This window comes from Neovison vison, chromosome 5 (assembly GCF_020171115.1).
Source record: "Neovison vison isolate M4711 chromosome 5, ASM_NN_V1, whole genome shotgun sequence".
Taxonomy (NCBI): Eukaryota; Metazoa; Chordata; class Mammalia; order Carnivora; family Mustelidae; genus Neogale; species Neogale vison.
In genome coordinates, this window is record NC_058095.1 from 152,597,622 (window position 1) to 152,621,415 (window position 23,794).

General features: G+C 37.8%; 1 protein-coding gene across 2 annotated transcripts in view; it reads right to left on the reverse strand.

Annotated features, from left to right (window-relative positions):
- Nucleotides 1–23,794, reverse strand: part of UGGT2 (UDP-glucose glycoprotein glucosyltransferase 2) — a 197,357-nt gene that overhangs the window by 48,368 nt on the left and 125,195 nt on the right. For both annotated transcript variants that reach the window (XM_044249974.1, XM_044249975.1), the window contains exons 21-25: nt 21,252–21,458; nt 17,325–17,456; nt 11,293–11,417; nt 6,868–6,963; nt 911–1,013 (exon numbers count right to left, since the gene is read on the reverse strand). In XM_044249974.1, the coding sequence (XP_044105909.1) occupies nt 911–1,013; nt 6,868–6,963; nt 11,293–11,417; nt 17,325–17,456; nt 21,252–21,458 (663 nt within the window). The remainder of the gene's footprint in view (nt 1–910; nt 1,014–6,867; nt 6,964–11,292; nt 11,418–17,324; nt 17,457–21,251; nt 21,459–23,794) is intronic.

A 23,794-nucleotide genomic window follows, 5' to 3' on the forward strand; every position in this document is an offset into this window, starting at 1 on the left:
TCAGCTTTATGCCCAGGGTCCCCCCACGCATCCCCTGGTGTCCGGGTGCAGCCGCATGATTGGTTATGTTCTGGCCCGTGACATGGAACCAGACGGATATACCCTGGTGCCCTCCTGCCTGCCTGCTTGCAGAAACACCAAGGTGACGTGGAGGAGCCTAGCAAGTGATCTCAGATCACGAGACAAGAGGAGCTTCCCGAGGATGACTGAGCCACCAGACAAAAGTCACCTGTGTCCTCACGCTGTGGAGCTGCCTTTACTCCAGGTGGCTCACGCGTGGACTGGGAGATGAGAAATAAATTCCAGTCTTGAAGCCACTGTTCCTGTGGCCAGACTTCCTGAACACAGCCTTCACTCACTGTTCAGCCATCGTTACTTATTAGATCACCGGCTTCTGCAGCAGCCATTCTTTAGAACTGGAAACAGTTCTAAATTAGGGGAATTAGGCAGCCGCCATGTTGTGGTGCACTCACATGACCTCTTCTTTCTGTGTGTGAGGAGAGAAAGGGATCTCTCTCCCTTCCTCTTCTGTGAGGCTATAAATCCTATTGGATTAGGGGCCCATGCCATAAAACCTCATTTAACCTTATTTACCCTCTAAAAAGCCCTGTTTCCAAATATGGTCACAGTAGGGTTTAGGGCTTCCAACATACTACTTTCAGGGGAGGCAGAAGACAATAATTAAGTCCACACCAACACCTAACCTCGGCACTGCCATAACACCCCTGGCATAGCTCTACCATTTCATTTTCTACACTGAAATATGACATGCTAATTAAAACCTGCACAGAATAAAGCATTAAGAGCACAAATACCTAAAAACAGACCTGAAAGATTAATTATAAATTTCCAAATGAAAGTATATAATAAAATGACATATAAAATATACAATAAAAATATATTATCTTACAATCAATAACTGGGCCATCTTCTGTGCTTCTCTTGTTAATGGATCAACAATAGCAATGACATCAAAGAACATGTCATTCTCTTCAGGATTTATTGTTATAATGCTAGGAAAACAGAAAATAAGATGAAAGATGATCAGCTAAATTTTTTAATTATATAATAAGTCTTCATCTCAGCTATATACATTCCTTTAAAAAAAAGATTTTATTTATTTATTTGACAGGCAGAGATCACAAGTAGGCAGAGAGGCAGGCAGAGAGAGAGAGAGAAGAAGGAAGCAGGCTCCCGGTTGAGCAGAGAGCCCAATGCTTGGCTTGATCCCAGGACCCTGAGATCATGACCTGAGCCAAAGGCAGAGGCTTAACCCACTGAGTCACCCACCCAGGTGCCCCCCACTTTTTTAAAGTAATCTCTACACCCAACATGGGGCTTGAACTTACAACCCTGAGACCAAGAGTCACATGCTTCACTGAGCCAGCGAGGCACACCTGAGCTATATACATTCTTATTAATTGCTTTCTTTCTCACTGGATTAAAAAAATCCTGATTACTTCATAGATGAAAATGCAAATTTTTAATTCCAAGTTTTTATTTTAATTCCAGTTAGTTAACATACAATGCAACTACTAGTTTCAAGTACAGAATTGAGTGATTCCACAGTTCGATACACCACCCAGTGCTCATGACTGCAAGTGCCCTCCTTAATGTCCATCACCTATTTAACCCAGCCCCCACCCACCTCCACTCTGGAAACTGTCAGTGTGTTCTCTATAATTTGGTCTGTTTCTTGGTTTGCCTCTTTTTTTTTCCCTCCATGCTATGTTCATCTGTTTCTTAAATTCCACATAAGAGTGAAATCATACAGAATCTGCCTTTCTCTGAGTGCTTTATTTCACTTAGCATAACACCCTCTACCTCCAACCATATCACATCTTTGCAAATGGCAAGATTTCATTCTTTCTGGTGCCTGAAAAATATTCCTGTGTGTGTATGTCAAATCAAATCAAAGCTACAATAAAATACCACCTCACACCTGGCAGAATGGCTAAAATTAACAGCATAGGAAACAACAGATATTGGTAAGGATGTAAAGAAGTCCTCTTACACGGTGGGAAGGCAAGCTGGTGCAGCCACTCTGGAAAACGCAAATTTATTTATTTATTTAAAGATTTTATTTATTTATGAGAGAGAAAGAGATCACAAATAGGCAGAGAGGCAGGCAGAGCCCAGCAGAGAGCCCGATACAGGACTTGATCCCAGGACCTTGAGATCATGACCTGAGCTGAAGGCAGAGGCTTTAACCCACTGAGCCACCCTGGAAAATGCAAATTTAAAAGCCTACTGTTTGTGTTCAATAAATTACAAAACTGGAAAGAATAAGAGAAAGTTAAAGTAAGATTCTATGAATGAGTGATTTTTAAAAACTCTTCAAAGAACAATAGTATTAGAGTGAAAACTAATTTTAAGCCCCCCCCCTTAAGTTCTCATGGGTCATACAATATTAAAAAATAAAGCCCAGGTAAGTTTTGTGTTAGCTGCATGTATTTTCTCAGACTTGAGAATAAAATAACTGTTCAGTAGTTTTATTAAACTTAGTATCTAAAAAATCCCAACATATAATAGGAAAGTTCGGGGGAAAGAAAGCTCATATTTATCATACTTAGTTTTACCCCAGTCTCCCTCTCCTGACCTCCTCCCCTCAGTCTTCTTCCTTGTGTCTTTCACTGAACTAAATTCTAAGTTAGCGGATACACTAATCTTTAGTGATGTTGGGAAAATTAGTAAAAGCATAGAAAAGGCCAATGGAAGATAATAAATTCTATATTTACTGTAATCAAAGTTAAAAGTATATATTTGACTAAAAGTACAGAATATTCCAACTGAATTACTTTTTAACACTGTAATACAGGAAGCCAGTTTTTCAAGATGTATGAATTAAATATCTTACATATTACAAGGGAAAAAGATTTCCAAATCAAAATGGGTACCTGTAAAATTATAGGGACATTAGTCTTCTTTGGTGCAGGAAGACTATAAATATCTAGACTTTTTGCAGTGAGGGGGTTAATTTCTCAGCAATAAAAACGAATGTAAAAGTCACTCCAAATATGGGTCCTCTGAGAAAGAAACAGAAGACATTTTATTTTCTATGTAGTCGACATGATTTGATGTAGTTAAAATAGGAGTGACAGCATCGGACAACAGATCCTGCTACGTGACTACCGCTAGACGTAACGGTTACAAATCAGATGTTGTAAAATTAAAGGGCCTATTCTCAATGGTTAATGACTTCAGTTATCCTGGTGAAAATTTTACAAATTACTGTCATATTTGCAGCGTTATTCAAAACCGGGCATCTTCTATATGCTTTATGAGATGCTCTGGTGGCCAAAGTAGGCATCTGTTTACCCCAATGATTGCCAATGCTGTGAGGTCGCATGTATCAGAACCCCACCGCGCCCATCATCTACCTCTCTGTGCATTGGGGCAGACTCAGGACAATTTCTGAGCAGACTCTTGAGCCTATCAGGAGGTACTGCATTGACTCAACTGAAAATGGAAGTAGGAGGTCTCTTTCCTCACACAATATCAACAAAAAAATGCTAACTCTACCCACACCACCCTTTTAAGGCAATGGATTTGTATTCAATTTGTCAAGAAACTATTGCTACACTTCATGCCATTACCCAGGAAGAATAATGTCAAGTACGCAGATAGTCAATAACTATTAAAAGCTTAAGTCAGAGAAAGACAAGAAGGGCAGCTTGAGGTACATGCAGTCTGTCAAGTCTTAGAGAGAAACTAAGGACATTTTGAACCAGCCACAGCAATGGGAAGCTGCCATTCAGCCAATATCCCATCCATTCCATGCAGATTTGTTTTACTGAATTAAATGATCAGTTTCTGTATAAAGATAGGTCGAACCACCTATTTTAAAGATGTTGTTGAAAACACTTTGCCTCCTGTAGTATTCCCTCTGTGAAGATTTCTCAGAGAAATTTCTGTGTCCTCTCTCTTCTAAAAAGTTATTTTTCACCTGGACAACTCATTTATTTTCTTTTGTGAACTCTGTGAACTGTGTACACTGAAAAACTCACCGTTAAGTTTGGGGTGTGTCTTGGCAGGCACAAAGGCCAGCCAGCCCTCCCCACAGCGCCCTTTCCTTCCCGCCTGCCCTGGGAGCTGCAAGCTCTAGTATCAACAGCCTTAGAGCGGCTGCTTCATTAACTCCCAAAACTGTATAAGGGCAAACCCTCCAACAATTCCTTTATAAATCTGTTTTCATCTGCACACCTCCACGCATGTACGAGGGTGCAAGCAAGCATGCACACTCACACACACTCTCTCACACACACACACCAGCAGCATCTCTGCGGTGCTGATGCCTGACCCAACAGCCCAGAGTTGCTAATGTGCTTCTCTCCACTTTTCCTACGATTCCAACACAAATCAAACCCAACAAAGTCATTCTTCCTTCATGAATACCTTCAACTGGGTTATGGCTAAGTTTTGCTGGTCTGCGTCCTACTTTTAAGGTGGGTATTCACCTGTCTCCTCCCAGATTAATGTGAGCTGATTTTGTGGTTTAATTTTCAGGTCCAGTCTTCTCTGATTTTCAAGTTTCGTTATTTGTCTAACAAATACACACATATTACACATAACAGCTGCAAGGCATTAATTATCTATTATATTCAAGGCAGTAGGTCTGAGTCTCATAAAACCCCTGTAGGGTGGGAATCAACACTATATTTTATAGATGAAGAAACTGAAGCAATGAGAGGTCCTAGGGCTATGGTAACGGATTAAAAAACTGGGTGTTTTAGATAAGAAAGCTCATGCTATACCATACAACCCATGCTGATCGAGATAAACATATCAACCTGGGCAAACACAGAAAAAAAGGCTGAATGCCTAAATTATACTCATAAGCTCAGAAAATGGCAAATGACGGACTCTGCAAGTTTCAGGAGGCAGGCATTAGATGAGGATGTATATTGTATAAACAGAGGCATGCCAATACATACAGGCCACATGCCCATTTATATTTATAGTAATGCCCCAGAGATAACAGAAGAAATTGGAGGAACTGTAGACCACTGTCACAAAGTCGCATCATACTCTTCCATCTTTGTAAAAGAAGGCAGTAGGCTTAAAAGCAGCAGATGCATTGACAGATGTGACAGGTAAAGAAAGTAAGTCGAGACCACCCAACGATAAAACTATAAAAGATCAACGTATCAGATATTTAACATGGGCATAAGTTCCAAACGTATCAAAATTCCCAAGTATAATTAGCATCATGGAACAGTCTAGTGACTAATGTTTACAATGACGGTTTTGAGCAATCTGTGTTAAATTATTTCAGCACGTCGTATGCAGGAGTCAAAGAAATTTATAAGAATTCCAGGGGCGCCTGGGTGGCTAAGTGGGTTAAGCCTCTGTCTTCAGCTCAGGTCATCATATTCTCAGGGTCCTGGGATCGAGCCCCGCATCGGGTTCTCTGCTCAGCAGGGAGCATGCTGCCCCCCACCCTCTTCCTGCCTCTCTGCCTACTTGTGATCTCTCTCTCTCTCTGTCAAATTAAAAAATAATAATAATAACAAATTATCCTTAAGAAGAATTCCAGCAGATGTGTTTAAAAATAAAAGTACTGAATGTCAGTTATCTGAGAACAGTAAGACTTCCTTTCGAACAGTGCTACTTTCTTTAGAAGGTAATCTTCGCTGAGTTTACTCCTGCGTGTGTGTGAAGACCTCTCTAAAGACAGACGTCCTGCGGCTGAAGCTGGTGTCACCGCTGGAGGTACACACGGACAACCTGAGATGGCATCTGCCAGAAAACCAGCCGGCTTACAAGAAAGTGCCAGCCACTGCGAGTCTGGGCTAAACCATTTGTCTCAATTGAGTTTTATAGGAGCAATGATTAGGAAAAAGATCATATAATAAAGCATGCTTATAGTTTAATTATTTGATGTCTATCTTTTCCCCAATTCTGTGTGGTCCTTAATTAAAAACAACAGAAAAGGTTCTCTTCTGGGGACACAGAAAATTGTATGTATGTAGACAGAGCTTGGTGAATTTCATTTCGACTATCTTAGAGGAACCGTGTAATATAGTGAAATTACGCACTAGTTTATTACCCCGAAACAGTATTTCTCTGAGGGCTGATTTCGGAAATCTAATCTTCACGAAATAATAAATTTTAACCAAAAAGTTTTCCATGGATAAATAAGTTGCACAACTGCTAATTAACCAAAACTGAATTTTTCTTTCACCTTTAAGTAGATCATATTTCCTAACTGTTAATATACTGATGCATACTGGAAATCTTTTCCTACTCCCAAGAATGCAGTGTTCTCTAAAGTTACTTACTTGACCAGAGAATAGTTTTCCTCTCAGAATACATTTGTCAATATCTCAGGGTAGCGTTCCACTGAACACATCTTGGACACTATCTTATACATGTCTACATTTTATTATTTATTTATTCATTTAAGGAATCTCTACACCCAGTGTGGGACTTGAACTCATAATCCTGCGATCAAGAGTCACTTGCTCTTCTGACTGAACCAGTCAGGTGCCCCCGTGTCTACATTTTATTAATCAGAATTCTTTATTAACTGAGTCTTCTATACACTGAGAATATAAACGTATTATTTATATATAATGATAATCCCAAGATACTACAAAAATCCCAAATGATCTTGAACAAGAAAGATAATTAAACAAATTATACTAGATAGAATTTACTTGAAGCTTCAGATCCTTACACATCATCCTTTGTTTGCTAGAATATATAATTAACCGGAATTTATTTTCCTAATCTCATCAAACACATTTCTTCTCTAAGAATTTTTAATTCTACTTTAAATTTTGCTGTACTTTAAATACAAATGGAAGCCATAACTGAGTATGGGACACAGTGACAGAAAAAAGGCAGACATTATTATGTTCTTACCTGTGATTCTCTCTCAGAAATGTGATATCATGGCGAGACGCAAGTTTAGGCAAAGAGGAAAGAAGGGCATCAACTTTCATAACAAGGTCACTCATGCTAGAAAAACAAGACAATGTGTGAGTTTTTCAAAGAAGAAAGGTCCACATTTCATGTCATAAATGCTCTGAGAAACAAATTTAATTTAAAATAAATCCAATAGATAAGCTTTATGTAAATAACTTTTCTTCCAAACTTGTTAGTAATTTGTCAGTTTAAAGTAAGATGACTGTTGCTTTAAAACCACCCTGCTTTTCCTTATCATTGATAAAATCTTTAAACACTTCTAAGTGGTGTTCTCAGTAGTGTCTGTAGCATATGGTGAATCATTCAATTCAAGGAAATATTTGCTAAGTGCTGGTTATGTGTCCAAGCAATGGGGCCCACATAGGAAAGAAAGAGCAGGAAGAACCACAAAGGGGGGGAGCATTAAATATAATTAAGAAGTCCAGACTTCTATGGTCACAAATCAGTTTGAAAATTAATTAAAACTGTATAAGACAAATACCTAGATTAAATATAACCAAATTTGAAAATCCATGATGGAGGAAATGTATTATATGTTCATTGATACACTGGGGCAGAAAATGTTGGCTGAATTTTAAGACAAGTTTTTGGAAAGAAGAGGAAAAAGAAAAGAAAGAATAAGCACTTCCATTTTATAAAGAAATTTAGATTCTGAGTAGGTTGAGAACCTGTGTCTACTCTATCATTTTTTACTGGACTACCAGGTTCTGACATGTAGGACTCTGCTTAATGGCCACTTAATAAACATGTGTAATAATAAACATATAATAACATAATAATAAACATATATTGTAATAAACATACATATATTTCCTACTTGAGAATAACTGGATATTATCTCTTTACTGTAGAAGAGCCCTTACTTCATGACTTTATTTATAATTTTCTATGTGAACATCATTTCCTAACTGATGAATTACTTCCTAAATGACAGAGTAAGTAAAGGACATCTATTCATCTGGTTCAGATGAATTCTGTACTCAAGAGGAAGAATCAGAACTTTGAGTTCTGGCAAGAACCACCTCAAAGCCTAGCTGTGTGCTACAAGACACTGGGGAACCCTGACGTAAAGAACAGAAAAAGATGTAACAGAAAAACAACCCAAAAGGACACTGATCTGGCTAAAATATAAGATGCCACGGACTTTACAACAAAATAATTATTAGGAAAGGAGTAATTTATATAATGACGAAAGGAACAATTCACTAGACATGTAAGAGTTCTGAATCAAGGTATACATGACTACAGCTCAAAATACTTAAAACAAAAATTGACAAAGTTATAAGAATTAAATGATTGATCCATGATTCTAGCAGTGTTTCCATGAACTTCTTTTAGTAACTGACAGATAAAACAAGGTACTCAGTATTTCGATGGCTGGAAAAAACCTAGCATGCTCAATATAATAGACACGTATAAAATCCTCCTCACAATTAGAGAATATCCCTTTAAAAAAATAAAGCATGGGACAATGAAAAGAATGAACCTTGTCTTACAAAATTCAGAGAAATAAATAATAAATAACTGATATTCACAAACCATGGTCTCTAATCACAGTTCAAAACAAACTGGAAATCATTTCTACACTGTGCCATTTAAAAATCTGAAGCACATCTTATTCATTTATTTATTCAATAAATATTTACTAGATGCCTAACAAGATCTAGGTATAATTCTACATAAAGAAGATAAAAACAATAAAATGGACCGTGGATTTGCTTTGATGAAGCCAAGAATTATAAATATTTCAAAACATTTAAAAAAAATAAACAAATGTTAAAAAAACACAGAAATTTGAACATACTAGCACTGAATCATAATGAAATATATATATTTTTTAAATGATTTTTTATAGATTATTTATTTATTTATTTGATAGAGAGAGATCACAAGTAGGCAGAGAGGCAAGCAGAGAGAGAGAAGGGGGAAGCAGGCTCCCTGCTGAGCAGAGAGCCCGACGTGGGGCTCAATCCCAGGACCCTGAGATCATGACCTGAGCTGAAGGCAGAGGCTTAAACCACTGAGCCACCCAGGCACCCCTAATGAAATATATTTTAAAACGTATGTGATACAACTAAATAAGTGTAAGAGATGCTTTAAGCTGGTAATTTAAGGATATGTAAGGGAGAAAAAGTGATATTAATAAGCTATGAATTCAACTTGAGAAGTTTATAAAACAATAGATTAAAAAGAAATAAAAAGAACTGAAACTGATAAAAAAAAAACCAATTAGGAGCTTGGCATGTCCTAAGTCCATATATATGAAAAGTAAAAAAGTAAATCAGTAAATTAAGTCTAATAAAATAGACAAATCTTTGACTAAATTAAGCAAACTAAATCAAGAGAAAAGCCAACGTAAATGAGAAGTTTAAAATCTGGATGCTAGGGAACAAAGCTGTTAAAATTCACAAATGACACGAGAGTCTAATAGTAGACAAAATGTTACAAAAATTGAGAGTTGAGCAAGAAAGATCAATATAGAACGTAATATTGTTCCTGTAATTTAGCATTAAACAATTTGAAAATGCAGTTTAAAATACACCATTTACAATATGAACTAAAAGCATAAAGTGTAAGGGAATAAATAAAAAAATATGTGTAAGACCTCATGGGACATAAGTGAAAGCTTCACTGAAGGACCCACAAGGAACACTAAGTGTGTCTAACCATCTACCTATGTATTCTCATATATATTTTAATATATAAATCATATACCACAATTATATACCATAATCATCAGTTATATACCTATATTATTTTATATATTATATTATATACACGACTGTATATATAAAATGTATTATACATTTATATAGCTATACACAAGCAATATATGACTATATGTAATAGATGGGCAATTTAATATTATAAAATGATGGCAATTCTCCTTAAACTATCTATAAATTCAAAGAAATTCCCATAAAAATTCCAGGAATTTTTTTTAAAGGAACTTGCTATCTTTGTCCTAATCGTATTTATACAGAAAAAGGTAGCCAAAAACAGTTAACACAATTTTGAAGAAAAGGCAGAATTTCTGCTATCTAGTACCAAAATTCGTTATAGAGCTGGGTTAACTGGAGTGCGGGACTGGCACAAGACAGTACACTACTGGGACAGAATAAAGAGCCAAAAAGAACTGAAAATATCATTCAGTAAAAAAATGAAACTGTAAAACTTCTAATAGAAAATAAAGGAGAATATCTTTATGAATTTAGACTAGAGAAAATTCTTATACATTGTGTACACACACACACACACGTTCACATGCAGAGCACGGACAAGCTGTGAAGAAAAAAAACCTGATAATATTTTCATATTGAAATAAAAAACATCTATGTATCTGGTAAAAAATTACAATAAAAAATTAAACAGCCATGTCACCAACTGTGATATAATACATGAGGCACATATAATTGATGGGGATTAATATAGAGAATCACAGAAAATATTTAGACATCATTAAAAGAAGAAAATAACCCGACAGAGAGCTAAGCAACACATGTGTGGGTTTTTTACAGAAAAGTAAACAGGTGTGAAAATAAACGTATGAAAAGACACTCAACTTTACTTAAAGTCAAAGAAATGCAAATTAAAAAAAGACACAATTTCATATCCACAAGATAGAAAAAATTAACAAGTGGGGTAGCACCAAGTATTGGTAAGAACTGGGGAACGAGCTCTCGCGTTTCCAGTGGGAGCGTTAACTGCTGCAACTACTAAGAGTATGCGGAGAAGCAGAGGATGCACAGACCCTCCAACCCAAATGCAACACTCCTGTTCTCTAGAGCAACACTGCGGTGCTCTAGAGAAACTCACGCGGCGCAAGCGGACACTTACAGTGCGTTCCTTACGGCGTTGCTGACCCAGTAAAAAACTACAGCCAAGTTAACTGTATAAATGAACTATAGTATATGCATTAAATGAAACACTAAGAAGGAAGTGAAATGCAGAAACTAGCTCTACGTGCGTGAACGGAGTAAAGCTCCAGCCGAAGGTGCAGGGCATTCAACACATCAACACTGACCATGGACATCCACGGAAGAAGCAAAAGCATGAACGGAAACCTGGGATCACGCACACAACACTTGGAAAATGGTTACCTCTCAGGAAGGATGGAGATGGGCTGGGGGGCTGAGAAGCAAAGAGGACAGTAAGATTCAGAGCAAACAAAACAAACTATTGTCATCTACGGTTTGGTGGTGGGGAGTATATGGATGCTTTTTGTTTTTTCAATATTCTCCACATACCTCTCATTACAGCTTATGTACATATCTGAAACACTTTCTAATCTTAAAGAGAATAAATAAGATGCAAAATAGCACTCCCCCAAAATGAATTGCTCTTATGATTTTAAATACTTACTTCTTTGAGCTGATTTCCATATTTTCAACAACGCCTTTAATTTTCTCTACTAAATTAGTAAATGTTATTTTTTCCAAGAAGTAAAAATCTTCTGTATAGAAATTTTCATCTAAAGGTCCTGAGAACTTAAAATGAAAGGAGTTTTATCATTGTCTATCTTCTAGAAGATACCAGTTTGGGACAAATATTTTCTCATGAGATAGATATTTAAGCAAAAACTGATTACAGATTAAACAGATGGTGGCTATCACTTCCACAATTTACTAAATCTACTGGGAAACAAAGAAGAGAAAAATGTTTCTTACTCTGGTATTACAAATAACATTTGCATAAACACCAAAATCAAACTGACAAAATAAAAAAGGAGTAAATTATTTCCATTCGGAAGTTTCAATTTGAAACATAATACTTCCAAACACCAAAGGCTTTCCATCCTAAGATAAATTTTGAAAGCAAGTGTCTATATTTTATAAATCTTCTATTTTCAATTTGCTTTTCTATTCACCTATAAATTGTGGTCTACACTGTGTTGATATAAATTAGTACATAAGCAAGGCATAAAAGAGCAAAAAACAGCAAATCACATAATTACTTAAATATACCAACCCATCCTCGTTGAACTGATGCTGTACAGCAGTTTGAAGCCCAGCAAGGTCATGCAGCTCAGCTTTAAACTAGTAACTCTAGAGGGGCAAGGTGTCCAACTGCCGTGTACCTAATTGTGTAGGATGGCTATTCCATCACCACGACCACCAATTCAACTACCATTAGCATTCCCTGAGGGAACTAGTTGGGCGGTCGTCAGCGAATCATGAACGCAAGCCCCAGCGTAGAAGGTCAGCCTGACACAGTCTTAGGCACTAGACAACTACACTTAAGGACAAACAACTGGAAGGCATGTTGTCCAGAGCATTTTTTCCCCCTTGGTTAAAAGACCAGAATAAAATGGTTGTAGCAGACTTTCTCACTTCCCCTTCATCTGCTTCTGCAATTAATATTTTCTAAAAATTGATAAAGTTCTTGACTCTCTCTTCATTTGCTCATATCACAGATGAGATGAGTTGGGATGTCAGCATTCCAGTTAGACAAATACCATGTTTCACTTTAAACATAAAAAACGGGCTCTTAAAAATGCAAAAAAACAGGTACTATAAAACTAAAAGTACTCATATAAACATTTCATTGCCTTAGGATTTGGTACCCCTTTTAAGATAACTTTGAAAGCACTTTCGATGTTGTATTTTATGGACTATGACTAGGAAAGGCCTGGAAAAGAGCTGGATTTTATCTATATCACCTCTAGTGATTACAGCACTTTTGTTAATAACTTAGAAAAAGGGAATCTCTCAAATTAGTTTAAGGGGTTAATTAGATCAGCTATCTTCACTGATTAAAATCCACCAGAGAACTGACTCTATTTCACCGATATAAGTTCAGTATGAAATAGCTGGGAGAAACACGATTCTTTTGTGTCTTAATTCTTCTACTTAAAGTTGAACATAATATTTGTGGAATAAGGTAACTTAAATGGTATAAAATTCACATAATGTCCAAGCTGGGAAAAAAGGAACACTGAACTTGAAAGTCCTGTAAAGACATAATACAACCCATTTGGTGCCTATCCAACCTATCCATCTTCTTCTTCTTCTTTTTGTTTTTTAAAAGATTTTATTTATTTGACAGAGAGAGAGAGAGGGATCACAAATAGGCAGAGAGGCGGCGGGGGGGGGGAGCAGGCTCCCTTCTGAGCAGAGTGCATGATGTGGGGCTCAATCCCAGGACCCTGAGACCATGACCTGAGCCAAAGGCAAAGGCTTAACCCACTGAACCACCCAGGCGCCTCAACCTATCCATCTTCTTTACAACACTTTGGAAATGTGATTTTTCAGGTATAGAGAGTAACTGTTGTAATAGAAATGCATTACCACCTCTGACAGCTCATTAATATTTTAGCAAACTCAGAGTACTCAACCATATACTGAGCTAAAATTCTCTCTACACTCATGGAGGTCTCAGCAACTGGCCTTGATTCTCTTCTGACTCTCATCAAGTGTAATGCAAATGGAGACTACAAATGTGTCCACTATTTCTTATGACAGCTTTCAAATATTTAAAGAGAAAACAGGAATTACTATTTATTGAAAATTTACTATCTGTGGCTGCTTTATGTGCTTTAGGTTTAAAAGTATATTTAATCTCTGATGACTCTGTAAAATAGACTATCATCATTCCCTCTGTCCAAATGACATTTCCAAACCAAGTCTCATAGAGGTCATACAATTAATGGTGCAAATGGAATCTGAATCCAGATTTGTTTGGCTAAGAAAAAGCTCTTGCTTGTTTCTCTGCTCTCTGCTACCCCTTGTCTTTCACCAATTTGTAATCATGTAGGTTAATAATAGTAAACTCATTATAATTATAATAACAGTGTTATTTAGCACTTTATTGACTACTAAAAAGATAGAAATTTTTAATTCTTGAGCATATAGTAAAAAAAGTACAAGATGATTGCTGCCCACCCCTCCCCCCAGTTTTAATCATTACATTAAACAATTTGGCTTTGAGTATGTTCCAATTCTAACAAACATTTGGACAGGTTCAGAATTAAAACTGATTCTAAAGTGTCATATTTCAATCCTTGAACTATCTGGTTCAGAGTTGTAACTATCTGCTACAAATGTTGTGATTATTCTGCTTTTTAAGCATTACTCGGAGACAGAGTAATAAGCTAAGTATTACATGACAGCTCATAAACCACAGTACTGCTTTTCAGATATACTTTTCAATTTGAAACAGACTTCCATAAATAAAAGTATAATTTCCTATGAAGCAACACACAAGTCAAAGTAATTTGACTTAACATCTATCTCCAGCTCCAACCTCTCCCCTGCATTCGACTCCTACGTTCAACTGCCAACCCAACAAGCGCCGGCGGACGTCCAGAACGGACTGGTGACTCCTCCTCTGTGCAGAATGAACGCCTTCCCCTTCCACTCCTCCTCAACAACCCCACGCTGTCTGCAGACTTCCTCGCCTTGATTACATGGCAAGCCCACTCTGCCGGTTGCACAGTTCTCTCACATCCCACATCAAGTCTGTCAGCAATTCCTGTTCACTCTTTCTCCAAAATACATCCCACAGCCACTCCTCACTACCTCCACCAGAGACATTCTGGTCCAAGCCACCAGCAGCTCTCGCCGGGACTACTGAAATGGCTCCCCGCTAGCTTCCTTACCCCCTACAGCTTATTCTCAAGAGAACAGCCACTAGAGATCCAGATGAAACATGAGTTGGATCATGTCAGTCCTCTGCCCAGAACCCTGAGCTTCACGACCCATCACCCAGCCTAAAGCAGGAGTCCTTACACGGTCTATAAAACCTACAGCGTCTGGTATGGCAGCTACTTCGCTCAGCTTCTCTTCTGACTACTCTCTTTGTACCTGCGATTCCCAGAAAACACAGCAATCATCTCACCTCGGGAACTTTGTCCTCAATGTTCCCTCTATCTAGAACATTCTTCTTCCAGATATTCCACATGGCTTGCTCCCTCACCTCCTCTGGTTCTCTCCAAATGACACCTTATCAATAAAAATCTTACTTGTTCTCTGTTGCTGCCCACCAAAATGTAAGCTTCACGAAAACATGTTTGTTCATGACTATACTCTCAGAACCTAGAAGGATGTTTATTTCACAGCTGGTGCAAAATTAGGATCTGAATAAATTTTTTTAAGCTTTTATTTGGAGAAAGAGAGAGGGAGAATGAGAATCTCAAGCGGACCCTATGCTGAGTGCAGAACCTGACATGGGGCTCAGTCTCATGACCCTGAGATCATGACCTGAGCTGAAACCAAGAGTTGGAGGCTTACCCGACTGAGTCAATGCCCAGGTACCCCTAGGATCTGATTACTTTTGTAAATTTCAAGGACAATGAGGAGAAACCGTTATTCTAGGAAAAATAAACATAACTATCACTAACATTTGTTATCACTAACATTGATAACAACTTGTGGATTGCATTAAACAATGACAAAGAAAACACAGGGGAGCTTTTTCATAATGTATTACCAAAAGGCAAGGTATCAGATACATCGGGTATAATTTTTTCCTCTTTATCCCTTAAAATGCCAGAGAGCCAAAGATAGCCACATACTGTAAAACCGTTCTAAAAAGCTATATTTCAGGGCACGTGGGTGGCTCAATAAAGTGGCTGCCTCTGGCCAAGGTCACAATCCCAGGGTACTGGGGTCAAGCCCCACATCAGGCTCCCTGCTCAGTTGGGAGCCTGCTTCTCCCTCTGCCTGCCACTCTCCCTACTTAAGTGCTTCTCTCTCTCTCTCTCTCACTGTCAAATACATAAATAAAATCTTTAAAAAATTTAAAAATAAATGAATAAAAAAATAAATAAAAAACTACATTTCTTCATAGAGCAACCGGTAAAAAAAAAATCAATTTCTGTGATTCCACATACCTCACTATCAAATTCACGAATACTTTGTATTACTGTAACAACACATGACAGCTGTCATCACTGATTTGTAAAGCAGCACTGTACAAAGATGAACCTTTAGAAGCAAATGCAATTAGCTTGAACGCTGCTACACTGAAGCAGATATATTGATCTGTGAATGTTTGCAAATGAGTCCCTCACTATTCTCCAATTCCTACTACTTAAAGATTCAAGTAAGAGTGAATAAGCAGGGGACCTGGGTGGCTCCATCATTAAGCATCTGCCTTCGCTCAGGTCATGATCCTGGGATCCTGGGATAGAGCCCACATCAGGCTACCTGGTCTGCTGGAAGCCTCTTCTCCCTTTCCCACTCCCCTGCTTGTGTTTCCTCTCTTGCTGTGTCTCTATCAAATAAATAAATAAAAATCTTTAAAAATTGAAAAAAAAAGAACAAATAAACATAATTTCAAGGGAAAATGATATGGTAATAAAACATTGGTGAAATGTAGAAAACAGGGGCGCTTGGGTGGCTCAGTCAGTTAAGTGTCTACCTTCAGCTCAGGTCATGCATGATCCCAGGGTCCTGAGACTGAGCTCATCTTCTCGTAGGGCTTCCTGCTCAGCAGGGAGTCTACTTCTCCCTCTCCCTCTGCCCCTCCCCCTGCTCATGCATGTATTCTCTCTCTCAAATAACGCAGAAAACAAAGAAAATGTTAAGAGTCTATTATATACAGCTTGGAAGTCAATTTAGGTATATATAATTTGGTAGTTTAAGCAAAGATATGTCAAACACATTGCATTAGTTGAAATCTTAATAAATCTAAGCACCAGATTCAATTTTTTAAAACTTAAATCATTCCTGAGAAATAAAACCAGATTCTCATACTCAAAAAATAAGTAGATATCATCATGAATTCTGTAGTTCTATAAAGATTCTGTAACCAGAAAAATGTTTCTGATATAGTAAGAAAAAAAGTGATATAAAATTTTATACATACATATATATAAAATGGGATTACAACTCTGTATTTTTATAAACCAGACATGGCTATGTAGAGTAGAAAAAAGGGTTAGAAGGTGAAACAATAAACTATTAATAATAAATTTTATTAGGAGTGGAAGAGTAAGAGTGGTTTTCCTTATAGATTTTAATGATTACATTAATAACTTTATGTTTTACCTCCAAAATAACAATCCAACACTTTCTCAGAAGTTAGTCAATTGTAGAGAAAAGCGGTAAGAAAAAAGTGTCACAAGGTACTTTCCACACCCACTGCAACAGTGGTTCTCAGTCACGGTGCCGTAGTGGATATGAAGTTGTTGGTTCTAATACGTGTAACACAGCCAAATAAAAGCTCTCGCCCTGAGACAGGGTAACCCACCACCTTCAGCGCGGTCGTCAGGGGAGCTGGGTGAGGAAACCAGTAGCACACCCTGTCATTCGTGCTCAGACTTATGCGCTGTGTCTGGCTTAGGAGTCTCGACCTCCGCAAGTGCTGTAGCAGGTATGTCGTGAAACAGACACATCTGAAACCCCTCTAGCACGGGTCCATGAGAAAAGTGAGCAACTGCTTTTTCTACTTACTTTCCCATTGCTGACAATACCTAGTTCTCCAGGACGCAACTGAAGTACGTCTTGACAGAACAGCTGATGAGTTTGGAAAATATTCACTCCAACAGTGTTATATTTCTTCTCAAAAGCATTCTTATCCATCCCCTAAAGCATAAATTAAGAAGGATGAAATTAGCAAGAGAAATATATATTAAATCACTTTCTTAAAGCCTGCTTTATATTAATGCAAGGTTTGAAATTATTCTAAATTATGCTTTTAAAAAGAACTATTTTCTTTGGCAACATTAAAAAAAGAATATTTCTTTGCCAAGTCAGTTACCATATTTGTAAATCTTGTTATGAACAGATATATGCCATTCATTCTTAGAAAATTTCAGGTGGATTACTGATTAGTAATGGGCTGGGAGGCATCAACAGAAACAAAATTAAACATTAAAGAAATGAAACAAATGTTTATTAAATTCTGAACTCAGTACCCCCATTTGGAAAACTTGGTAAAAACAATGGTTTAAAATAGAAATGCCCTATCTCACCTCATTCTACCAATCTCAAAAAACTAATTTAGTAATAATGCATTTTATTTCTGAAATACACAAGTAATCCTTGGTTAGAGTCAAAAAATATATGGACATTCACAGAAAATAAACCACGAACAGGTTCTTCACATCTGCACACTAAGGCACACTTCTCCATATCAGTACTTATGAAATTTTAATGTTCCATCACCTGGTGTCTTATTAAAATGTAGCTCCTGTTTCAGAAGATCCAGGGTAGGGCCTTAAATTCTGAATTTCTAACAGGTTCATTGTTCCCACGATGGTAGGAATGTTTCACTGCACTCAATGAGCACTTAACACGTGGCTAGTATGACTGGTGCACAGAACTTAAATTATTTACTGATTTATTTTTAATTTCATTTTTTAAAATGTTTTATTGTGTTCAATTAGCCAGCATGCAGCACACCATTTGTTTTTGATATAGCGCTCAAGGATTCATTAGTTGCATATAACACCCAGTGCTCACCACCACATGTGCCGGAATTTAAATTTTAACTTAAATTTCATGTAAGTCTTAAAGAGCCACATTCAGTTTAGTGGATACAGTAGTGGTCAGTGCAGTCTTAGATCCTGCTTTCTTCCAAAATCTCCATCTCAATCATCCCATCTCTGACCACAAGCTCCAGAACTTCCAGTTCATGCAACCTGGTGTCATCAGACCATTATTCAACCCCTTCAGTCCTCACCCCCTACCATTTATTTACTGCCCATCATACCTGCTGTAATTTTCCCCCTGAGTTACACCCCAAAGTCCTTTACCACAACAAAAACCTTCCATGCTTAGCTCCCTTGAATGCCTCCCTGAATTCATATTCACCTGGCAAATCCCCAGCTCTGTTTGAACACAACTCTGCTTCCCCTGCAACTAGAACCAAACTGTTGATACAGCTAGAGAAAAACATGCAACTAATACTATTCTCACTTTCAATTTAGGGTCATTAACATCAAGGGGACCCTAAGAAACCTTCTCATGCTAATGTATTAAATTCACTTGCTTACTCTCAGAATTATAGAGAAATATGTGGCATTTTCTTCTCTTTCCTCCAACCCCTAATAATACCTACTCTTACTCTTACACTTGGCAATGACCGGAATTTCTTCTGAAAATGAATATAATTAGAAGTACTTCATCCTGCTGCCACCAAATAAATCTACCCTTCTAAGACTGTGCCCATACATTCTGCCTTCCTTCTGGTTAAAAGAAACAAACAGTTCCTTTTCTATTTCTTTTTTTTTTTAATTTCAGAGAGACAGAGAGAGAGAACACGGGGAGGAGGGGCAGAGGGAATGGGTGAGAGAGTTTGAAGCAGACCCCATGCTGAGGGTGGAGCCCGACATGGGGCTTGATCCCAGGACCCTGAGATCACGACCTGAGCTGAAACCAAGAACCAGATGTCCAACTGACTGAGCCACCCAGGCACTCTGAACATTTCTTAAGACCAACAGTTACACTTGTCCACTGGATCCTGGCACCTCTCATCTACTCAAGAACTTTGCTCTTAACTCTGGTCCCCTCTCTCTGTACCATCCTTTCTCATTGTTTGGACGGACTGTGTCCATATAAAACAGTGACATCTCCCCAGTTTAGAAACCCTTGACCTCAAGTCCTGTTCTAGATACAAATATTTCTCTGTTCATGAAAAAATAAAGTTTTTTTTTTTTAAAGGGCAACTTACATTCATTTCCTGATTTCCCATTCTCTTTTCAATCTGCTTTTATACCTATTACTCCACTGAAACAATTCTCATCAATGACCACCTTAATAAGTAAATGGTCAGTTATGAAGCCTATTTCAGGAACATCTGGCATAGTTGATCATTCCTCCTTGAATTATTTTCTCCAGCTGACTTTCAGGATACCATACTTGCCTGGTTATGTTCCTAACTTGTTGGCTGCTCCATCTGTCTCCTTGCCTGGATCATCCTTTTCTTGCACACTTCTATATGTTGGAATGTTCCAGGGCTCTGTTTTCAGCCTCTCTTCTCTCATCCAACTTACTCCTGAGGTATCTCATCCAGTTTCTTGGCTTTACATTGTGTATAATGTTGGTAACTCTCAAAAGTGTCTGACTCTAAAAATACCCCAACAACCCTGAATTGATTTCTATACTCATTAACTCAACTGTCAATCCAACATCTCCACTCGAATGTCCAACAGGAACTTCCAACATGTTCAGACTTAATTTTTGATCCCTTATGTGTCCAACTCTCATCTAGATTTCCCATCTCAAAAAAAGATACCACCATCAATTCAAGCCACTCAAGCTAAAATGGAAGGGTACTACCTTTTATGTCATATACAACTGATCAGCTAATCCTGTTGACTCGAGTTGTAACAATATATGTGCCAACCACCTCACTATCTCTACCACCACCACCTAGTCCAAGACACCATTATTTCTTGGCTCGATTATTGCAATAGCATTCTAACTGTTCATCCCATTTCCATTCTTGTCTGCCTACTACCAAATCTTCACATGGCATTCAGAGTCATCTTTTTAAAGATTACTCACTTCAAGATTCCTCAGTGGTTTCCATTATACTCAGTAAAGACTTCAGGCCTTTACCATGTCCTACAGGTGCTTGAAATATCTGGGTTCTGTTCCCGACCTCATCTCCTTGTACTCTCCACATCACTGTTCCTATTTTGCTCATAAGATCTTCTACCCATACCTCAAACCTGGAAAGCTGACCTCTGTGGCAGTCCTTTAGACTTACTGTGTTCCTTAATCTGGTACATTCTTCCTGCAGATTTTCCATGGCTTGGTTTCTCACTTCAGACCTCTGCTTAAACGTTAACTCTTTAGAGATGCCTTCCCTGACCACTCCAGCTAAAAGAGCATCCCTCAAACCATCTACCCTCTTCTTTCTTTATATTGTTCCAGTACTATTCAGTCTGTCTGTCTCTCCTACTGCCATGTAAGCTTCACATAAGCAGGGACTGAATATACCTGCTTTGTTCACAAGTGCATCTCCACTGTCTGGCAGACAATCAGAAAACAGTTTTGAAAGGATTAATGAATCTTCCTTTTTGAGGATCATTTTCCATCTTTATAATGTCCCTCATACTGGATCCCTTCAGGGAAATACCTGAGTATTATTTATATGATCCTTTAACTCCCATTTCTTCATTTAAGTCCGTGTTCTAACCAGAATGCCATCAACTTCAAGGATCACAAAGTAGTAGTAGAAATATTTGGTTTGCTAAATGCCTTGATGCGAAGCATATCATTTAATATTTATCTTTTCTCATTTGAAGGAATGTTTATTAAGCCCAGTTGATTATACTTATTTATTGATGTTTTTCAGTAACATGGTAACACTGGCTTATACTTTCTAAATACACAACAGATACTTATTATTCCAAACAAATAGGTACTGACCTCAGTAAGGAATGTTTTAATTTTTTCTCCAGAGTAAATAGCTGTAGCAGTTTCTTCCTTTGCCAGTTTCCTGAGAAAGTTTCTCAAAAAGCTGTTTTTCTGTGTAAGAAAAGCTGCCAAAACTCCTCTAGAAATAGCTGTGTTCTCTTCATTTATTTTTGAAGTAGGATTATAAATAACCCCCAACCGACTGTGAAGACTTGTTTTCTGCAAAACACATTTATAGGTGAAAAAGATCAGATTTCGCATGTCTTTGTATAGCTGAACTGTTTTCTTTCCCATCAAATCTGTTCAGTGTACCACACAGCATCTTTCGGGGTGAACTGTACTGAACGTGCACCTACTGACACAGCCTACAAGCAGCCATTGTAGTAACTTGAAGTGCTTCACCTCTTAGTACAAAGTGTTTTAGAATGCAACTTTGTTTACCCTCTTTTTGTGTGTGAAATGACACATATAAAACAATACACAAAACAGAAGTGCAAAACTTAATGAAATTAGCCCATAAAACTATAACCCAGGTGGCGAAACAGCCACATCAGCAACCCAGAGTCATCTCTCTTACACCCTGCCTGTCACTATACCCTCCCACTTTTCTAGAAACAACCACTACCCTGTTATGTATTGGTTGTATCAATCTTGCTGTTTTCTGGTTCGTCCCCTAAGTATCATCGTTAAACATTTAAGCTGTTTTCAACTTCATATACATCTAACCCTACAGTATGTATTCTCTCCTGCTCTGTTTGCACTTAACATATTGGTTGTGAGATTTGCCAACACTGTTTTGTGTGGCTGTTTTGTACAGAATTTGTACAGAATTTTTTACAAAATGTGAGATCTGCCAACATTGTTTTGTGTGGCTGTTTTGTACGGAATTCCACAGGATTCTGTAGGATTGTAGAGAATTCCACAGTATGAATATACTCTATTTTATCTATTCTACTGATGCTGGTCATGAATTTTTTTTCCTGTTGGTATTCTACAAACAGAGCAAGAAGAATACAGCGTTAGCCATGAAGTCTTCTTGCCAGAACATGCTGAAGCTGAATCTAACTAAGCTTCAGACCTAACTTCCAGTACAGAGGAGATATGAGGGCTAGAGAAAAGTTAAAAATACTACAAGAAAAAAAATCAGTGAAATTCAGAAAGTGGGATTTTTCTATAAAGCAACTAGCTTGGTCTCTTTAAAAAGTCGCCAGACAAAATGTGGATGTGACTGTTCTACAACAAAAGAGACTAATGAAATTTAACAATGAAATGCACTGTGGGAAGCATGTTTGGATCCTGCTTTGAAAAAAGAAGATATCTTTGTTGGAAGGATTTAATGAAGACTTAGTACTAACAATGTGAGGCGCTATTGCAGTTATGTAGAAGAATATCCTAATTTTTGGAAAATGCATGTTGAAGTATTAAGGGATGATATATGCTGATTTTTACAACTTACTTTATAATGATCTAGACCATTCTTGCCCTTCCTCCCCTACAAACAGATAATTAGATAAATCAAATATAGCAAGATGTTAACAATTATAGAATCTAGGTGTTGGATATATAAGTGTTCATTACATCAGTCCGTTGAACTTTGTGTAGTTTTTGAAAAGAAAACATGGCCTCCAAAAAACGGCCCCAGAGAGCCTTAAGGAGAGGCCCCAGTAAGATAAAGGTAGCAGTTAGAAACAAGTTGGCTACAATGAATTGAAAATGACAGAGGCTCAAGATATAATACTGGAAAGAATAAAACTCCAAAATTATACCACAGATAATTTAGTTAATAAACAAGATCAGGAGTCAGCAAATTATAGCCTGTGGGTGAAATTCCATCTGGAGCCTGTTTTCATAGGGTCCTCCAGGCAAGAAAATGTTAGGTGAAATGATAGAGCAGCCAGAGGTCTAACAGCGAGAACCAGAGAAAGAAATAGATGAAAAGACCTGTCCTGGGATTACACTGATCCCTGAGGTTTTGTGAAACTGCATATATTCTACACTGGCCTCACTTAGGAAAATGAGAACTGGGCATGGCACACATTTGAAGGTGTTCCCTGAATAAACACTGCTGCATAAAGAGCTCTTCGGAGGGCACCCGGGTGCCTAAGTTGTTAAGTGTCTCCCTTCGGCTCAGGTAATGATCCCGGGGTCCTGGGATCGAGTCCAGCATTGGGCTCCCTGCTCAGTGGGGAGCCGCGTTCTCCCTCTACAGTTCCCCTCTGTTCATGATCTATCTCTCTCACTCTCTCAAATAAATAAATAAAATCTTAAAAAAAAAAGAAAAAAAGCTACTATGACAAGGCAACTCCGAGGAAGGCAGGTTTAAAAATAATATTAAATCCATTCTGGGCAGTCTGGAAGACTTCATGCCAAAGGTTGAATCTTCTCAGAAGTAACTAGAAAGGGAATTCTAGATAAATTGGATGAATGTGGGGCAAAATCATAAAATCCCTGAACTGAAAAGTAGTCAAGTACACATCCAACAGTGAAGTGTGAACATCTAACCACTTATGGGGACTTAAGCACAACTTTGAGCGATAATTGTCTTTTGTTGACTC